Source organism: Odontesthes bonariensis, chromosome 2 (genome assembly GCF_027942865.1).
Source record: "Odontesthes bonariensis isolate fOdoBon6 chromosome 2, fOdoBon6.hap1, whole genome shotgun sequence".
Classification (NCBI taxonomy): domain Eukaryota; kingdom Metazoa; phylum Chordata; class Actinopteri; order Atheriniformes; family Atherinopsidae; genus Odontesthes; species Odontesthes bonariensis.
The window spans coordinates 33,668,876-33,689,585 of NC_134507.1; the positions used below are offsets into that span (position 1 = coordinate 33,668,876).

Below are 20,710 nucleotides of genomic sequence, written 5' to 3' on the forward strand. Positions count from 1 at the left end.
AAGCTTTCATGAGACACGTCTGAAGAGGACAGTCAGACTGTCTTTTAATGGGCTTCTGAGTGTAAATCTGAGAAATCAGACACTGATACTGAGGAGAACTGGATTTCTACTGCTCCTGTGATACTTTCCTGGATCACTCACAAGTCTTTATAATAATGCTATGACTCCTCTTCACACAACTTAAACTCTTCATGTAATTAAAGTATTTATATTGACCATAATTAAGTCATTTTAAGATCTAATCATGAAATATGGCATATTGTGTACGTTAAACACATCAAACACATCGCTGCACACTTCTATCAAAAAGCCAAATGATACTCAGATAAGTCTGGAAAGAACCATTCTACATTTTACATTGATCATCAAACTTTTTAAATCACAAAAGATTTCAGCAAAACTACAGAAAGAAGTCAAGAAAACTGCAGCTTTAGTGGAAAATGTGACAGGATGGTCAAAAACTGCCCCAAAAGGTTAAAAAAGAGGAAGAAAAGGGCCCAGAAGTATGTTTCACACACAGCTAAAAGGATAAAGCTCCATCTTATTTGGCGGTTAACGGTTAACGATCGTTAGCATTAGCATTAGCGGGACGTGCTAACTGTGAATAGCAGCTAGGTTACCCTATTTGAACTTTTTACTCTCTGCTGCATGTTCTGACTGCCCGTGTCCAGGAGCAGGAATCAAACCAATGACACAGAGCACTTTGAAGACATTTCTGCTAACGTCTGACCGCTAAATTCATTCTTTTTCTGGACTCACCTGCTTGTAGCTTTCTGTTGCTATGTTCATAGGTATAGAATGGCTAGATGTCTCGTCCGCGTTGCTGGGCAACGGAGTGGAACGTCCGCAGATGGCCGCCATCTTACCACTTCCAAAATTGTGTTGATGGTGAAACATTCAAACGTTCAAGACATAACTTGCTTAATTCTCAAATGTTTAAGTTATTATGAACATCAAAGTAGTAAGCTAATTATCACACTACAGACGAAGTCCATATATTTTTTTTTAATAAAAAGTAAATATTTCACGTTTATTTGCCCCATGACTCAATTTTATTTATCCCTTGGGATGACTCCCTCAGGGAAATTCAAGTCCCCAGTAGCTCCAATCACACACATAGGATCTCTGTAAATCTAAAATACAGTATAATATAGAATAATTAATATAATATATAATTAAAAATATAATTAATATAGACTAATCTAAAACAAAGTGTAAATAAGAATATATATATATATGTATATATATATATATATATATATATATATATATATATATATATATATATATATATATATATATATTCATCACCTCCAGAGCACCTTTCGCACCTTTGCACTCTGTTCGAGCGACTTACCGAGCACGGGCTCATCATCAATCCAGCCAAGTGCGAGTTCGGTCGGTCCACCATAGACTTTCTGGGGCACAGAGTCACGAAGGACGGGGTTGTTCCCCTTCCGTCAAAAGTGGAGGCCATCACCACTTTTCCACGCCCAGTCACTTTCAGAGCCATAGAGGAGTTCCTTGGCATGGTTAACTTTTACCACCGTTTTCTCCCCAGGGCTGCCCAAACCATGCATCCCCTGTACGAGGCTCTGAAAGGTGTCAAGCCTAAGCACACTGTGGACTGGAAACCGGAAAGAGACAAGGCTTTTGTGGATGCTAAGACAGCCCTGGCTAAGGCTGCCATGTTGGCCCATCCCGCCTCCTCTGCCCCAATCGCACTTACCACGGACGCCTCGGACTACGCGGTCGGTGCGGTTTACGAGCAGTGGGTGGGTAATGCTTGGCAGCCTCTCGCCTTTTTCAGCAGGCAGTTACGTCCCAGTGAACGGAAGTATAGCACTTTCGACCGGGAGCTACTTGGAGTGTACCTCGCCATCCGACACTTTCGTTCACTGCTGGAAGGACGCCAGTTCACCGTTTTTGTGGACCACAAGCCTCTGACCTTCGCCATGTCCAAAGTCACTCAGCCATGGTCCGGCAGGCAAAAAGCGGCAGCTGACTTACATCTCAGAGTTCACGACGGACATTGCACACCTTTCTGGGAAGCACAACCAGGTTGCAGACTGTCTTTCCCGTGCTGTTGCGGGGGCGGTCCACCTCGGTTTGGACTACGGCAGCATGGCAACGGAGCAGGCCACAGACCCGGACGTGCAGGCTTGCCGTTCATCCGCTACTGGGCTGCAGCTTCAGGATGTGGCATTCGACGACGCTGGCACCACTCTGCTTTGCGACATCTCTATGGGCTCCCCTAGGCCTGTTGTGCCTGCGAAGTGGAGGCGGCCTGTTTTCGACGCCATCCATAGCCTCTCACACCCCGGAACCAAGGCCTCACAACGGCTGGTGGCAGCAAAGTTTGTGTGGCACGGACTTAAAAAGGACGTGAGGGACTGGGCGAACACCTGTGTAGAGTGCATGGGCGTAATTTCGGCATGGATATAAGGGACGCGTCCCCACCAATATCCAGCGATTATCGTTTTGTCCGCACCAATTTGATCACTGGGGCTGGGGGGAAAAAAACGGTCTCCCGTCTCATTCGCATTGCGGCGAAGAAAGGGTTAACCAAAAGTCCTTTGCCAAAGGCTGACGACCAATCTGATTGGCTGTGCCTTCCCCTTCTTTCACGTGAGACTCTAGGTTGTGTATGGTTGCTAGGAGGCAGGAGCGCCAAAAAAAAAATAAGCTGAGGTCTTTTCGGTAGGTTCTATCACTGCGCTAATCAGTGGTGTTACCACACGGTACGTTATTAAATTACTCTGGCAGGCTAACGTTCCAGAATCTTTGGTGCAACGTGGGTGACACGGGCACATGACTGCCAAGTGAGATGGCAGGCAAAAGAAAAAAAGTGGACATACGGAGCTACTTTTCAAAGAAATCTGTAAGTCACACTATCACTCGCTAATGAAATGACGTTTGGAACACAGCCCGTTAGCAGGGCAAACTCGTTATCTATGAATCAAGTTGTCTACGATGGCACAACTAACTGCAGAGACTGTTGTGAAGTTGAATATCCAATGGCTGTCAATATGTTAATGTTGCATTATGTCCTGCAAATGATAGAATGTTTGTGACAGTGACACAATAACTCCTCGTCAATATAACACGAGACAGATTTATCACGAGGGCGCCTTTGTAAAACGTCGGCGGGCACCTTAGCATAATGACAAACAAAAAAAAGCTATCCTTAGCTAACATTTTTCAATGAAATGGCATTCATGGCCCATTTCATTGTCCAGGTGACAGATCCAACATCACAACGCCACACTACAACACAGGCAGACGGCGATGGAGAGAAAGAGTCACAGGTGAAGTTGAATGATGATTAGTTGGCGAAGTTGTCCTGTAATTTACCATGGGTTACATAACCAATGATAGGCTGATGATGGTTCATTACTGTCTTTGAGTGCATTAAGTGAATGCTCATGGGATGTCACTGCTATTTAACAGGTGACAGCTCAGCCATGTTGTAATAGCTCAGACAAAGGCGAAGAGACAGGAGCACAGGTGAATTTTATTGTTGATTATTGATTGATACTACTAGTAATTTTTAACACAATTCATGTTGGTAGATGAATGTTGGTTAATGATGTAAAGTGATTAATTGGTGTATGCTTGGCAAAAAAATGAATTGACGTTATGGTTTTTTTGTACGTCGTATCAATGTATTATTTTATCAGGTGGCAATCATGACACATGATACAGGGGAAGATACAGGAGAAGAGTCAGGGTCAAAGGTGAGGTCAATTAAGAACAACCATGTTTTTTAATGTGAGGATAAAAAGTATGCAGTTAATTATGTGGGTGGTGATATCATGAGGTCACATGTAATTATCATCACATAATGTTACAGTATGGCTAATGGTATCATGTGGTCTATTTCTAAGGAAACTGGCACACCTGTAGTGAGCATCAGGGAGAGCAGCAGTGAGAGTGACACCGGCAGTGATGAAGAGCAGTGTAGTGGTGGTGATAGTCTGGACATTGGCAATAAGCCAAACCAGCCTGACCCAAAATCCATCCCAGATCAAACATTGACCAGTAGGGTCCTCCATTTTCAAGAAAGGTGGTATAAACAGTACCCATGGCTTCATTATAGCCCTGCAGTAAAGGGAGTTCTCTGTTTTTACTGTGTGAAGGCATATACTGTACAGAAAAGTGCTATGTCAAAAAAAGCAGACCCTGCATTCTCCTCCAAGGGGTATACAAACTGGAAGAATGCGCTTGAAAGATTTGAACGGCACCAAAATTCTCAGGCCCATCATCATGCAGTCACAGTGCATGCTCAACAAGCAGCCCCCATAGATTCACAACTCTCAAGTGCCTGGTCAAAACAGCAGGGAAATGCCAGACACTGCTTAAGAAGTATTGTTGGTTCAGTACAGTTCCTTAGCAGGCAGGGATTGGCAATGCGTGGCCATGGAAAGGAAGATGGTAACCTGTTTCAACCCTTGAAACATAAAGCCAAGGATGACGCCTGTCTCTCTGACTGGTTGTCCCGTCACCATGATTATACATCTCCAACAGTGCAAAATGAGATTTTACAGTTGTTTGGCACCTGTATAGTTAAAGATATTGCACAAACTCTCAGATCTCTGTCTGTGCAGCAGTTCTCCATCATTATAGATGGTACTCAAGATATTTCAGGGACTGAGCAAGAGTCCATATGTTTTAGGTATGTGGATGAGGATCTGGTTCCACATGAGGTGTTTGTGGGCTTATATCAAGTGTCAAGAACTACTGGAGTGGAGATAGCAAGAGCAGCGGTGGATGTGCTTTTGAGGCTGAATATCCCATTGGCATATTTGAGAGGTCAGGCATACGATGGTGCAGCAAACATGTCAGGATCGTATTCAGGTGCACAGGCAGAAATGAAAAAACAGCAACCACTGGCATTGTATGTGCACTGCGGGCCTCACTGCCTGAACCTGATAACACAGGCTGCATGTCAGGCCAGTCCTTTAATTCGTGATGCCTTAGAGTGGGTGCATGATCTGGGGACATTAAGCAAGCAGTCAGGCAAATTCAAGGGCATGTTTTCAGCTGTAGCCGCAGATTCAGAGGGACCAAATGTGTCTCTTAGACCACTCTGCCCAACCAGGTGGACAGTAAGGGGAAATGCTGTCAAAGCCGTGCTATCTCAATATGAGAGTGTGCTGGTGAGCCTAGAGGAGATGGCAGCAAGTGGGTCAAGCTCAGCTGCTAAGACAAATGGTTTGCATGACAGATTTTCAAAGGGAAAGACAGTGCTTGGGCTTCTAGTGGCATTGGAGGTCATTGAGGAGCTAGAATGCCTCAATAAGTCCCTGCAGAAAAGAACAGCAACAATTGCTGGAATGAAGGAAGCAATAGAGTGCGTCAAATCCACCCTACAGGGTAAAAGAAATGAGGAAAAATTCCAGAAAGTGTTCGATAAAGCTGTGGAAATGGTGGATTCCCTGGAACTTGAGCCAATTCAGATTCCTCACCAGAGACGGCCACCGAAACGGTACACTGGTGAGGCAGGCAGTCACACTCCCAAGACACCTGAGGAGTCTTACAGACCAGAATTTTACAAGGTGCTGGATACTGTAGCTGTTCAGTTTGAGGATAGGTTTAACCAACCTGATCTGTGTGTCTTGCAGAAATTGGAAGAAACTCTGCTGTCTGGAAAGGTGGATGGCATTGTTGATCAGTACCCAGAAATTAACAGGCAGACTCTTGAGATTCAGTTGGCCATGTTCAGGTCAAAATATACATTCACATCTAGTAGTGAGGTGGCTACTATTATCAGAGGGATGCCAGTTGAGGTGAGGGGTCTGTTTAATGAAGTGGAAAGCCTTGTCAGGCTGCTTTTAGTTGTGCCAGTTTCATCAGCTGAAGCAGAGAGAAGCTTCAGTGCCCTGAGAAGGCTGAAAACATGGCTGCGGTCAACAATGACCCAAGTGAGATTGAACAATGCAGCTGTATGCCATGTTCATCAGGACATACTGGATAATATAGACATAAAACAAATATGCCAACAGTTTGTCGCAGTTAACGATCGACGTAGGCATGTGTTTGGCTCCTTCACATAGACCCATTTTTGTGCTCATCAGTTGAGATGACAGTTGCAGTATGGCTGAAATACTAAGTCTTGAGGAGTAAAGTAATGTTAAGATGTAAAGTGATGTTAAGATGTAAGTATTTATTTAGTTAGTTCTCCTTTCATATAGCATGCCCTACACCATTGCAGAAGGAAAGTTCATTGTTTAAATATAAATCACTTAGACTAACTGCTTAATGCTGTATAGTTGAAAATAAAGTAGGCCTACATTTTTTCTGTTATTGTAATGTTTTGTTTCATGGAGACCCGTTTCATGGCAGAAGTAAACAGACATGTAAACTATCAATGTGTGTCATTGATTGATTCGGTTGTACACCGACTGAAGGTATATCATTTGTGGCAGTTTTGGGGGGTGGGGGTGGGGGGATTAGGTCCCTGTCCCCACCAATGTCAAAGCCAAAGTTACACCCTTGGTAGAGTGCCAACGTGCCAAAGTACACCGCCACACCAAAGCGCCACTGGAACAATTTCAAGTGCCTGAACGACGTTTCGACCACGTCAACATCGACCTAGTTGGCCCACTTCCACCCTCGCAGGGTTACACTTATGTACTCACTATGGTCGACAGGACCACACGGTGGGCAGAGGCTGTTCCACTGTCATCCATAACATCAGCGGACGTGGCACGGGCATTTATTGGCACCTGGGTGTCCCGTTTTGGCGCCCCTTCAGACATCTCCTCAGACCGTGGCGCACAGTTCACTTCCGAGCTTTGGAACACTGTCGCAGGGAGCTTGGGAGTTAAACTCCACCGCACCACGGCCTACCACCCCCAGAGCAATGGCCTCTGTGAACGATTTCACAGGTCCATGAAAGCCTCCCTGCGTACCAGCCTGAAGGACAGTTCCTGGGCTGACAAGCTCCCATGGGTCATGCTGGGCATCAGGACAGCGCCGAAGGACAGACCCGGCGGCAGAGACAAGCTATTGGACGGGCATTTAAATGAATAGGGGGGGCCCCCTAGCGGGGGGTCTGGGGGTCCTCCCCCCGAAAATTTGGTATTTCTTAGATGCAATTTTCTGCATTTTAACCGAATTGTGGGCCCCGTTTCAGCCCAATAAGGAACTGTCCTTTTGTTACTAAATAAGGGACGATTCCATTATTTGAAGGGACGGTTGGCAGCTCGTTTAGGCAGCCCTGGCAAACACATCACGCTTCCTCTAAAGTAGGCATTCGGAGACATCTCGAATAGCCTGTACAGTTTCATCCACTCTGTATAATCATCGGTGCATAAATTGAACGCAAAGCCCAGATCACGTTTGCCCCTTTCTAGTCGCCATTAATACTAATACACACAACGAGCAAACAGGAGCGCAACAACAACAGCAACGCCCACGGACGGCCACAGTGAATTCAGACTGGCATTGAGCCGACATCAGAACGCATTTGAACATGTAGTTCAGGGTTGGACTGGGAAAAAAAATCGCCACCCCCCCAGTAGTAATTAGTATCTCCAATCTAATTAAATAAAAATAAAAAACGAGCACAGACCGCTCAGTCAATGGCATGTACCCATAGAAAAAATACACACCCAACACACAACCTAACTATCGGCTAACAACCATGATCAGTAACCTACACAAACCCAGACACATAATGGCTCGGCGGCCAGCAATCGGATAAACCAATGAAGTGAATCAATCCTGTGAAAGAATGAAAACAAGTGACTGAAACCTGCACTCACCCATTATGAAGTTAACTCTGCCAGCCCCACTCTTGCCCCTGCTCAGCCAACTCCTTGACGTCAGGTATGGTTGGTAACGTTACGGCGGCTAGCATTAGCAACTAGGCTGCTAGGCTTGCTAAATCGGTAAGCATTAGGCTACTGAAGAAAGCTAGTCTTTTTAGCTACGTTATATTATTATCTTTTTTCTAGGCTTTAAGTTAACCTTTGTTTACGGCCACTGGCCCTAACCTGACGCGTTAGCTTACACTGCATGAAAAGAGGGATTTGTGGATGTATGTGGCCCCTTACATGTCCGCATACGTTGAGCCCCTGCATTTGCGGTGGTAAAAGTGAAAACTTGGCCCAAATTGTCGCAAATTGACCTGGCAACTGCTCCCCCATGCCCCCCTCCCCTCCCCTACTTAGGAGAGCCTTTAATATGTAAATGCCAGTGATCAGGTCAGGAGCTGCCACAGTCATTTTCAAGTGGGGTGGGGTGAGGTGAGGTGGGGGGTGGGCAGGCCTGTTTCTACACGTTCATCACTATCACCTCCAACTCCAGCCAAGTTTGTTGCTGTGTTGTCTTGAAAAAGAAGAGGTGCACGCTGTCTGCTGGTGACAGGTGATGCATATCTGTTTTTTTTTCTCCCAAACACCTTTTTTGTAATACCGCTTTTTGTGGGCAAAATTCAAGGATTCAAGTATTCAAAGGTTTATTGTCATATGTGCAGTTAGAAACGTGTTTCCCTGAACAATGAAATTCTTTTCTTTGTTGCCTGCACTGGATGTCCAAATGTATAATAATAAAGATAAGATAAAGATAAAATAAGCATGCAACAACAATATTCTAAAAGGTTTCTTAAATAAAATAGAAATATAGAAATCTGGCCTGTATATATAATGTGCAGTAGTGCGCTCAGTGTTTTATTGTGTATGGCTTAATTCGGTGTCACAATGGTCACAATATCGCCGAGGTCTTTTCTTTGTCCTTGCAGAGTCCATTTTTGTGTCAAAACAGTGCAAATTGCCAGCTGTGGTCAGACAACATTAAATAGCAAAAGGACGGGAGGTTGTCTCGCGAGTATTCTGTGTAATGACGTATACGCATATGATTGGTGGAGCTTAACGGCTCGCATAAGCTCTCGTTCAATCACGTATGAGAAACATTGTGTCGTGCAGTGTAAACAAAAAGTTTAAGGAGCAGATCTGGCGGCAGAAAGGGAGACAGAAATCGCTGAAAACTGCCCTGGTATGCGGAATACAATGGGCTGAAAGACGACTTGCTTTCAACTCCCCAGCAACTCTCTGCGGGTCTACAGGTTTGTGTGTTTTTTTCTACTTGCACATGACCATTTGATTGTTTAATTTTAGTCTTGTTGACACTGTACAGCACTTGGGACAGTTCTCGCTGATTTTAAATGTTCTGTATATTAAACTTACTTACTCACTTGCTTACAGGCAGATAAAATGAAAGTCCTGTTGAATGCTATGACCGGAATGTCTCGTATGGTGGCCAGCACTGTGGATACGGTCGTGGAGAGGGTTCTGGAGGGAATCGACCAGAGATTCGCTAGGTTGGAGGCAAGATGGCCGTCGAGAACGGACTGGAGTTACATTCCAGAGAAGTTGAAGAGCGCACCCCCGAGAGAAGGCGGATACAGAATCCGAAAATCGCGGTAAGAGTAGGTTATTGACTGTGGCTTTAGGCTAAACTCAACTTAATTGTGTCCATCACGTGAAAACCAGTTTGAGTTGCTTTATTTAAAAAAAATTAATTTCGTGTTTTCAATTTATAGGAAGCAGTTCGCCGCCTGCATAACTCACCGTGGCATTATAATCCAGGTCAAGGGTAAGAATAAGTGAATGTTCTAATATCTAGTTGAGTTGGACCCGATGTTACGTTAATGCAGTTTTTTTATTAACCATAGGCCTATTGTTTTTACAGGCTACTGTCACCTCACAATATGGATGTAAGGAGTCGCTTGAAGGAGGCGGTGTCAAACAGTCCGAACTTCAGAGAGGTAGACGGGGACACTATCGAGGGTGAGGGGGCGCTGACTTTTACCACGGCTGGCACTGATACTTTTAAGCACTGGTCATTTTATTCATTCCTCTTGTTTGTTTGTTTTTAGCTGCGTGACGGACCTGTGTGCCGTGCTACAGGCGCGTCTTGAAGCCAACCCGAAATACTCCCAGTCTCACCACAGAAGAGTGAAAGAGAGTAAGAACATATACGCTGTCAATATGACTTTCGTTACTTTATAGACAAGTTGTCAATATGCTGTGCATGGATAGACTATGTTTTGATTATTTATTGGTTATTCCAACAGCTCCCAGAAGCCAGCTTCTGATCCAGGATGAGGACGTCTGACAACTCCCGCAGACCCTGCAGGGACCGGAGTAATGCGAAGAATGCGGATTCCAAACGGCGGCGTTTAGGCTTATTGTGTATATTGTAGGCTACAGCAGTGTGTGTGTATAGTTTTCAATTCTTTATTATCAACATGGTTCTTATTACAATGTAAGCTATGTACATTGTGTGGTGTGGCAATAAAAGCGCTTTAAAAAAAAAAAAAAAGTTTCCTTTTTCATTCTCAATAGATTCACGTCATTCATGCCTGCATTCATAGCCTAGTCATAGTGCAGCTTATAAGAATGACGTGAATATATGAAGTACACAAACATCCCAGGAATATTAGTAATCATAATCACAATTATTAATCACAATTGCTGAGTGATATGCCCATATAAAGTATGCATATATTAACCTTATTGGCCAATGGGCGGTCAGCTTTACAGGAGCTTTTTTATGTAATCACTTGCCTTTTTTGTCCAATACCAGCGAGGCCAGTGAGAGGTCCAGGCGCTCTCACAGCGGGGTGCTAATCGCTGAGCCATTAGCACCCCGCTGTGAGAGCCCGCCGCGAGCCGGGTTCGTTTCCGACGATTTTCTCGCTCAACAAACTTAAAGTTTGTCTGCCTGCAAGCGCCCAGGTGCGTCCGAAAATTAGGCAAATTCGCGGAAGTTCACTGCCGTCCACAGTGACACAAATCCCTCTTTTCGTGCAGTGTTAGCTGTCAAATCACCTGGTAGTTTTCACCGGAAGTACTGGCACACACACAAAAGCTCTCTCCAGACATATCATTCTTTCATTCCGCCCAGATGAAATTTAATGCCACTCTTCGAAAATCAGAGAAATTTAAGACATTTTAAGACCTTAAAAAACGTATTTTTTATTTAAGACTTTTAGATCGTGTCCCCTCAGTGTTTGAGGCAATCTCCGGTCAAACGTCAAAGTGAACCCAGGGGGGGCACACCGGCGTGGATGGGGGGGCAATGCCCGCCAGTGCCCCCCCCGTGGCGCCGGGGCTGCCGAAGGAAGACCTCCAGGCCTCCTCCGCAGAGCTGGTCTACGGTCAGCCACTGCGGGTCCCCGGGGATTTCGTCCCCAGCACCACGACCCCTTGGTCAGCCACACTCCAGCGCTCCAGCCTGTTAGACAATGCCAAGCTGTTTGCTACCTCCTGCCATGGTCTACCAAACTCTCACGTCCCCAGTGGCCTACAGTCTGCTGGGTATGTTTTCATTCGTGTGGATGAGCACCGCGGACCTCTCCGTCCGCCTTACGAGGGTCCTTTCCGTGTTGTGGAAACTGGGGACAAGCACTTTGTGGTGGACATTGGGGGCAAACCGGAGTGTATTTCTGTGGACCGCCTTAAACCAGCTCACCTTGATCTGGCCAGGCCAGTTGAGTTGGCGCAGCCCCCAAAACGGGGACGGCCTCTGACTAGGCCCCCCCTTTCCGTTCCTCCTGCCCCTCGACCATGCCGCAGGGGAGCCCCACAGACAGCCACTGAGGGGGCGGTTCCGCACTCTCAAATTCGGCGGAGCCGCACTGGACGTTTGATTCGCCCCCCACGCCGTTGATATTTTTTTATCAGGTTTTCTGTTAGAGTGAATTCTGGGGGGGCATGTGTAGTGCTCTCAACACTGACGGCATAATTCACTTTCTTATATGTGTTCTGTTATCTGTTATGTTGTTGGTTCATCGTCTTTAATGTTATGATGCATTTAATAGTTGCGGTCTCTTTAAGAGATCCGGTGACGTTTCATGATAACAGCTGTTCTGTTGATGCGCGAGCTGTCAGTTTTTGTCAGTTGGAACTGTCAGTTTTTGTCAGTTGGAACTTGGAGTTTTTGTCAGTTAATAAACGCGACTCACAGAGTCTTAATGTGAGAAGTTTTCGGCTCATCTTTTCGCCTAAAGGCAACTTCCACACTATACAAGATATACAAAGTAAAGAGAGTTAAATAAAATAAATTATAGCACTATGGTTGAGTTATTGCCCATATTGCACTACACTTGTGTTAATTACACATTGTATGCACATAGTCTGACCATAAATTGATAACCCAGATAGCAAGCTGACATTGAAATGATATTGTTTTTCCATCTGAATCATCAGAATGGTTGACATTGAAATCTTGATGCAAAATAAATGTTGAATCACTATTGGCAAACTGATGAAAACCCGACACAACTTAATGTTGACCTCAGTGATATTGAAACAACATTGATACATAGTTATCCTTAGTATGATTGATGCATCATTGATATTTGGTTTACCGGGTGATAATAGTAATGTTGAAAAGTCATTGATTTTGAGTTGATCGGGATATCAGGAAATGTCGAAAAGCCATCGACTTATAGTTGACCGGGAAAGATGATCGAAAAGTCATGGATTTATAGTTGACCGGGAGACCATCATGTGGTAGACCGGCGGTACTGCACCCCATCCCATTCATTTCGGAATCAATTTCAGGTAAGAAAGCACTTTGATTTAATCTTTTGAATGCTGAACTGCACTACACAGTTAAATGTATAGTTTACATGGTGCATAGGCTAGATACTGTCATAGCATTCTGTTATAAATCAAGCAGAATTCCTCCGATCAACAACACTGCAAGTTGTCAAAAGCAAGTTAACTGCAGGCTTCATAAACACCCTGACGAAATAGTCAGTTAGCTAGCAATGCTTTATTCACCGGTTTATTTTCCAGCAAGGGGTGTTACAGTATATCTGCATATCCTTGCCCTACCTTTAGCTAGGATCAGCGATCAAAGAGGCAAGGTGTCTAAAAAAACGATTGAATAGGCTACACAACTATCAGAAGATTGACGTGAATTCAACGTTATCTGGATGAATAAGTTAGCATGCGCTAGCAACACGTCAGCTTGCGTGATGCCTGGATAGTGGCTGTCACTATCTTCTCGTCGTTTTTTTTATTAATTAGTGGTTTTAAATTGCTGTTTACTGACACTGTGATTTACTTTTTCTCTTTTTTCAGATCATTAATCCACATCGTCAAGTAAGCAAGTCCTCAGTTTAATAAGCTTCATCTTAAAATATGGATAGGATATTCTATGTCTATGTTTGCGGGAAAGATAGCTACCACACACACATAATGTTTCTGTCTACATGGCCTATATGCTTATATTCTTCACAGGCAGAAGTCTGCTATGCTAAACTGAAATGTATTTTTTGCTTGTTTTATTTTATTTTAGATGCCCTGACTCAACTACTGAGTACTGCAAATACATGAATTCGCACAAACTGTGCAGAAGTGGCTGCGCTACGCTCCAGACTGGGCGGGGGGATCTGGACGACGGCCACTGCAGGAGATAGCCTCGCGCATTAAAAGAAAAATGCAATAAAAACGATTGTTTGATTGTTTAAAAAAATGCATGGGGTGTTATTTGTGTTAGGCGATATAGCCTACAGGCTTAGTCTGCTGGAGTTTCTATATTTTGCTCATAGCTCATCCAGGCTGTAGATAGCAGGATTAATAATAATAAATTTGTTTTATATAGCGCCTTTCATGGTACTCAAGGTCGCTTTACAAGATATTAATGTTAATAGTCTAATAATAATGTTTTTAATATATTAATTTAGACCTTTTTAGATTAAACCTGTGGTATAGGCATAGGTTACTAAAATACCATTGAAGTTCTGTTGATGTGCTGGGATTTCAACATTGTTTCAATATCCATTGTAATCGAAATATCATTGAAATCTTGTTGATCTCTAGGTATGATTTCAATGTTGTTCAATGATAATGGAGGGAGCAAAATGTTGTTGAATCAACATCAGAGTTCGACGTTGATTCAATGGCTTTATCGTTGACAGCGGGATGTTGATTTAACATCGTTTCAATGACTATTTGCTATCTGGGTAGTCTTCTGAGGAGGAAGTCTACAACTCACTAAATAATGAGCACTTGCAGAGATGTTTCCAGGTTCAACAAAAGGTTTGAATTCATTTGCATAAACAGAAATATTCTCCGTGGTTGACTTCAAACAATGACGGAATAAAGACTTAATTTAGTAGTTGACAAAACTGTGTCACTCCTTCAACACAAAAGGCAGACAAAGGAAAATCAGCTGTCCTCTCTATCCTATCATGGAGAAACAGGAGCAGAACCAGGAATTGAAGCAGGAGCAGAACCAGGAGCTGAAGCAGGAGCAGAACCAGGAACTGAAGCAGGAGCTGAAGCAGGAGCAGAAGCTGGAGCTGAAGCAGGAGCAGAAGCAGGAGCTGAACCGGGAACTGAACCAGGAGCTGAAGCAGGAGCAGAAGCAGAAGCAGAAGCAGGAGCTGAAGCTGGAGCAGAAGCAGAAGCAGAAGCAGAAGCAGAAGCAGAAGCAGAAGCAGAAGCAGGAGCTGAAGCAGGAGCTGAAGCAGGAGCAGAACCAGGGGCTGTACCAGGAGCTGAAGCAGAAGCAGAAGCAGGAGCTGAAGCAGGAGCAGAAGCAGGAGCTGAAGCAGGAGCTGAAGCAGGAGCAGAACCAGGGGCTGTACCAGGAGCTGAAGCAGAAGCAGAAGCAGGAGCTGAAGCAGGAGCTGAAGCAGGAGCAGAAGCAGGAGCAGAAGCAGGAGCTGAAGCAGGAGCTGAAGCAGGAGCAGAAGCAGGAGCAGAAGCAGGAGCTGAAGCAGGAGCAGAAGCAGGAGCAGAAGCAGGAGCTGAAGCAGGAGCTGAAGCGGGCGCAGAAGCGGGAGCAGAACCGGGAGCTGAACCGGGAACTGAACCAGGAGCTGAAGCAGAAGCAGGAGCAGGAGCAGAAGCAGGAGCAGAAGCAGGAGCTGAAGCGGGCGCAGAAGCGGGAGCAGAACCGGGAGCTGAACCGGGAACTGAACCAGGAGCTGAAGCTGAAGCAGAAGCAGGAGCAGGAGCAGAAGCAGGAGCAGAAGCAGAAGCAGAAGCAGAAGCAGGAGCAGAAGCAGGAGCTGGAGCTGGAGCAGGAGCTGAACCGGGAACTGAACCAAGAGCTGTAGCTGGAGCAGAAACAGGAGCTGAAGCAGAAGCAGGAGCTGGAGCTGAAGCAGGAGCTGGAGCTGGAGCTGAAGCAGAAGCAGGAGCTGGAGCTGAAGCAGGAGCTGGAACTGAAGCAGGAGCAGAACCAGGAGCAGGAGCAAAAGCAGGAGCAGAAGCAGGAGCAGAAGCAGGAGCAGAACCAGGAACTGAAGCAGGAGCTGAAGCAGGAGCTGAAGCAGGAGCTGAAACAGGAGCAGAAGCAGGAGCAGAAGCAAGAACTGATCCAGGAGCAGAACCAGGAGCTGAACCGGGAACTGAACCGGGAACTGAACCGGGAACTGAACCAGGAGCAGTACCCCTCCACCAGGAAACGAGCCCGCTCATCCTCTGGGCCACAGGTCAGTGTGGAGGACGTTTTTATTTTATTTCTTATTTATTTGGTTAGGACACTGCACATTAATCAACATATCAGCAAAGCATCTATGTAAATATGCCGGAGTTAGCACAGTTGCTAAATTTCATCCGTTGTCGTCAGGCAGGTATCATAAAAACATACAGACAATACACCATGACAAAAAAACTAAAGACAAACAAACAGAAAATATTAAGAAAGATTCACATCAAAGTTAAGAGTCCATACACAAAAGAGAAAAGACAGAGAGGTGACCCATGAGAGCACCTCTGGCTGTTTTCAACCACTGTTTAAGGGTCTTTTTAAAGGTGGTGGAATTGTCCCAGTTTCTAACACGAGTTGGCAGTGTGTTCCAGCACTGTTCCTCTGATGGACTCCACCATTTGGCCAAACTTAGTCCTGCATCATTGCACATCAGTCTCCTCTAGTGCTCTGGTGTTTACTCTAGAGGATTCTGTCTTTATGAAATCCTGTAATAGGGGAGGGGCTAATCCTTTGGAAACCTGAAAGATGAGACAGACATCCAAAAACAGCTGATGGCTATCAAAGTCCAAGATTTTGCACTGATGTATGTGACCATGTTGTATAACAGCAGGAAATACGAGGAAGTATCACTGCATGCATAGAAGTCTTCGCTGACTCCATGGTCAGGAAGGGTCTCGCATGTTTGAAATTTGATTTAATTGTATTTGTGACTTTTTTAACGTGTTGCTTAAAATTGAGATTAGAATCAAAGATTAGCCCGAGGTACTTAAAGTGTTGAACCACATCAAGTGTCTCTGCGTCCACCATGACTGATGGTTGCTGTCCCTCTGCTGGCTGCCGGGAGTAAAACATACAGACTGTTTATTTTTTTATTCAAATGTAAACAAAAGTTTTTGAGCCAATGGGACACTGGCACCGTGGCTCCTGAGAGAATTCCAGCAGGTTCTTGAATTGAACTGGCATGACATTATAATGCAGTGTCTTCAGCATATGGTTGCATCTTTATATTTCTACAGACATTTGGTAAGTTATGGACATTTAGGCTGAATAAAACAGGACCCAATATTGAGCCCTGTGGTACTCCAGCCGAAGAATTGAGGTATGAAGATGGCAAATCACCAATTTGAACTGCCTGTTTCCTGTGTGAGAGATATGATTTCATCCAGCAGAATCCCACTTTGGCCTAAAGATGTGATCAGCGGTGACTTTTGTGTGTTAGCGACTGGCGCTACGGTCCTGGCTGAACAGGAAGTAGCCACCAGAAATGCAAGACAGTCGCTGTAGCGACTGAATGTTACGCAGGACTGTCTTCCTGTATGCAGACGGTCATCAGTGAAGTCACCTCCCCCGAATGAACCCCGTCATGTTGTGTATATGTGGCAAAACATGGCGAGGCAGTAAATAACGTCCTCTGCTCGGAGAATGAGGAGCTCGCGGACCTCTTTGTCTCCCCAGTTGGCCATCTTCAAAAATGTCTTGAACTTGATGTAAAACAGAGTGAAACTTGTCCTCATCTGTCGCTGTTGTTCTGAATCAGCTGTCCATTCTGTCTTTTAAACTCCTCACGTCACGCCACGCCCACGTCCGACCCGCGTCAATTGCTTTCACACCAAACTCGGCTCGGCAAAAAGACTAGGGTTCGACGCGGGTCGAAAGGCGAGTCGAGTTGACACGCCAACTCAGGTCGTCAGTGTGAAAGGAACAGTGGACACGCTAAATTCGCGAATTAAACGCGGGTTATTCCTCAGTGTGAAAGGGGCTATTGATGAGTCCAACACCAGGCAGCGTCCCATCATCCTGAGCTACTCTTTGTGAGCAGCTTTGTTCAAGAGTTCATAGGCAAAGCTGCGTCAAGCTAGCTGTGCTGGGAAACATTAGCATAGCAGCGCAGCTGGATGAGCCTGATATGTGGTGTTGGTGATGTGAGTTGACCTGAAAGAAAACTAATAGTGACAGCTGACTTGTTACTTATTAATTTACTCATTGAACGGGTCACTTTAGTCATCATCGCTACTATTGCCCCCCTGAGAAATCTGCCAGGAGCCGTCACTGAGTTATTATGATAAAACCTGCATGTAAAGCATAAATAAATTGGTATAGAACTGAAATAAATCTCCTTTGCTCAAACTGCATCTTCTGCAGCCATCAGAGCTGTTTGTGTTGAGTTCAGCTGCATATTTTCTGATAATCTGCTGTAATCTAAACTTGACTAAAGTCTCTCCCAACAAATATATACAGGATACAGTGAATTATGATTCCAACTGTTTATTTACAACTCAGCATAAAGACCATACAATGATCAGTAGATTTTACATGAAACACTTATTCTTGTTTTAACACTGATGGAGCAACAAGCCTGAAAAACATGAAAAAAATAATAAATTTTTTTTTTTTTAAAGTCTTTAAAAAATGTTTTTTTTTTAGCTTGAGGAACAGAAGCTTCACACAATGAATAAATCATCCTCAGTGACTTCATGACAGAAACAAGCTTCCTGCAGCTGATATGAAATGAGAGATGACTGCATTCTTCTTCCTGTGTTCACATATCTTTCCTTCAGGGCTCTGTTTCTTAGGGCAGGGAAATTTATATTTAATAATTCAGGAATTGATCAGAATCTGACAACAAGCCAAAGCTGTTTAATGTCCTCAGAGACTTTCCTGTTATTCATGTTGTATTAATGACTTCTGGACTCAGCTGCTGTTATCTCAGCAGCGCTCTGCTTTCTTTGTTGTTTCTCTTGTGCAGAAGCAGAAGGCAGAGAGAATATTTGACTTGTTCCGCTTTAGCTGTGGCTCACCGACATAAACTGCTCCTCAGAATAATTCAGTTCACTTCATTTTATCTATAAAGCGCCAATTCATTGTTATCATAATCCAATTCATTCAATAGTAGTCCAATTCATCCATCCGGAGCCGATTAAAAAACAATAACAAAGAAGATTAAAGTGAAAGCGAGTTTTATTCAGTGGCTGTAAATGAACAGAAAAAAACTCTGAAGCTGGAGATGTTTGAATTGTTTTGTTTTTGTTGAATGAAATAAAATAACAACTAAAATGTCTTCTCATGTGAATCAGAAGGTGTCTCAGAGTTGTTCCCGACAGTGTTTTTCAGCCCACATGTTTAAATATTGAGTAGATTCTTCTCTGAGCTGATTGGCTGATTGCTTTTTGTTCACACTGTGATGCTGTTAGCTCTCATGTCATAGAGCAGGGATTCTCAACCTTTTTTCAGTGATGTACCACTTGTAAAATATTTTTTCAGCCAAGTACCCGCTAACCAGCGCAAAGCATTTTTTGTTGAAAAAAAAGACGTAGAACACTGTGTCAACACTATCTGTTTTATTAAACTTTGCAACTGCAAATAAACTGCATTCTCCTCAACTGTTTGCAAATGAAAATATATAAAAAAAATTTGGGGGAGCCTGTGTTCCTTTACCTTCTTTGTCACCTGTCCCTCTGTGTTCTCAGCAGCACTTTAACCAGGACTCCATTGTTTGTGTTGTCAAGGCGACAGTGATTTATTTCGTCTATCATGTAAAAGGCAAATGCCGCGATTCATGGTTATCAGTCGCGTCACTGTTACGTAGCACGTTCTAGTAGCCAGTAGAACGCCGCCATTTGGGTACCTGCCCCGCTGCCAGCTGTGTTTGTAAACATACCTGAACATACATGAACTTATATTAATTGATATTTATAATGACTTTTGAATTGATGCTATTTTATAAATATATTTTTCAAAATCTCAAGTATCCCCTGGAGTGCCTCCAAGTACCCCAAGGGGTACACGCACCCCCATTTGAGAACCACTGTCATAGAGGACCCAGACTCTGCTGGAGTTGGGTTAGATGGTCATGTTGATAATTTCCATCAATCACCAGTGAGTGGGATCAGGTTTGAGTCACTGAAAACTCAGTTTCAGGAACACAACTCTTTGTCATTCTTAGTCTCCTCCATAAAAGTAGAATTTTACATCTTCAGCTTCTTGGTAGTTCCCAGAACAACCATCTTCCACCATGTCCCACCCTCTGACTTTATCACCCGCAGCCATGTTAGTAAGATGGAAATGTCTCTTCTACCAGAACATCATCTGCTTCTTAGATAAAACTGCACCTCACAGATTCCACTTATTCAGCTCCTCTTAGTCACAGCACCCTCTGCTGGATTGTAGGGGAACTACAGCAGACTGGCATTTATGTGGATCTTAGCAGTGTGGTGTGAGGACAGGATGGTGGAACTACATATTTATTGTTCTCACTGTTTTCCCCAGAGATTCTTAGTGGGAGACTTATGACACCATCTTCAACTGAAGCCTCTTGGTCTCATCCTGTTCCGTCTTTGTCTTCCAAGATACTTTCATCAGTCAGATTAACCTTCAGTTAGTGCATCATTTAAGTCCAACAGAATCATGTCAGCATCACTATGGGGTATCATGTATATATTTATTTATGATATCTTCAAAGTAATTAAATATAAACTCCATTAGTCAAGCAAACTTGATTGGAATAACAGCGGACTACTTTAGGAAACTCCTGCGACAGATCTGGATCACTCGTAAATTCTGTTCGTACCTGAAAGAAAACGTAAAATACCAAAAGATTAGTGAATGCGCACATTCTCTTAAATACCTGGTACGCACGAGTTAAGAACAAATGTGTGCGTAGGAGCGGTTGTTGCATGAGGCCCAACGTCTCCACTCTCCTGGTTTCTTCCTTCCTGGACGACTGGACACTCATATGTTCCTCTGTCATCAGTCGTCACATTTCTCAGAATCAGCGACAGGTCTCCATCCTTCATCTGTCTGTCCTGCAGATCCACCCGCTTCTTTAAACCTGGATGATGCTTTAATGGCTCTCATGGAGCAGAAGTTTCATATCCGGACACAAAGAATATGTCTGGATCCGTTCTAAAGCAGTGTGTGACCTCCTGAGAGATGCTGAAATGTGGAACCCGACATGGCAGAATCCCATCCTGTCCAGGTTCAGCTGTGATGGTTCTGTGTTCTGCAGGAGAGGAAACAACACAGAGCAGAGAGGTTAAAGAGCTCAGATCATGCAGGAAGTCACTGTTCATGTCGAATTGCTGCTTTTTCTGTAGCTACAGCAGGAGGAGTGAGGAGTTCTCCTGTGTTCCATGCACTGAAGCAGCCCACTTTATTCATTCCATCATGCCTTCATGAGAGTTCTGCTGATCTGAGCCGGATGTATCACAAAGTGGGATTAACAGCCAAGCAAGGCCACTTCAGCTTTAGC

At 44.3% G+C, this 20,710-nt stretch overlaps 1 protein-coding gene and 1 long non-coding RNA gene across 2 annotated transcripts in view; both read left to right on the forward strand.

The window, feature by feature from the left end:
- LOC142387847 (tripartite motif-containing protein 16-like) overlaps positions 1 to 2,445 on the forward strand; it is a 31,015-nt gene extending 28,570 nt beyond the window's left edge. Inside the window, exons 3-4 of the mRNA XM_075472660.1 lie at positions 1,350 to 1,775; positions 1,966 to 2,445. Of these exons, the coding sequence (XP_075328775.1) occupies positions 1,350 to 1,775; positions 1,966 to 2,445 (906 nt within the window). The remainder of the gene's footprint in view (positions 1 to 1,349; positions 1,776 to 1,965) is intronic.
- A 6,949-nt stretch (positions 2,446 to 9,394) lies between these two features.
- Positions 9,395 to 9,773, forward strand: LOC142397830 (uncharacterized). The gene is made up of 3 exons (XR_012772729.1): positions 9,395 to 9,427; positions 9,548 to 9,600; positions 9,697 to 9,773. It is a non-coding gene; the product is annotated as an uncharacterized LOC142397830 (long non-coding RNA).
- The last annotated feature ends 10,937 nt before the right edge of the window (positions 9,774 to 20,710 follow it).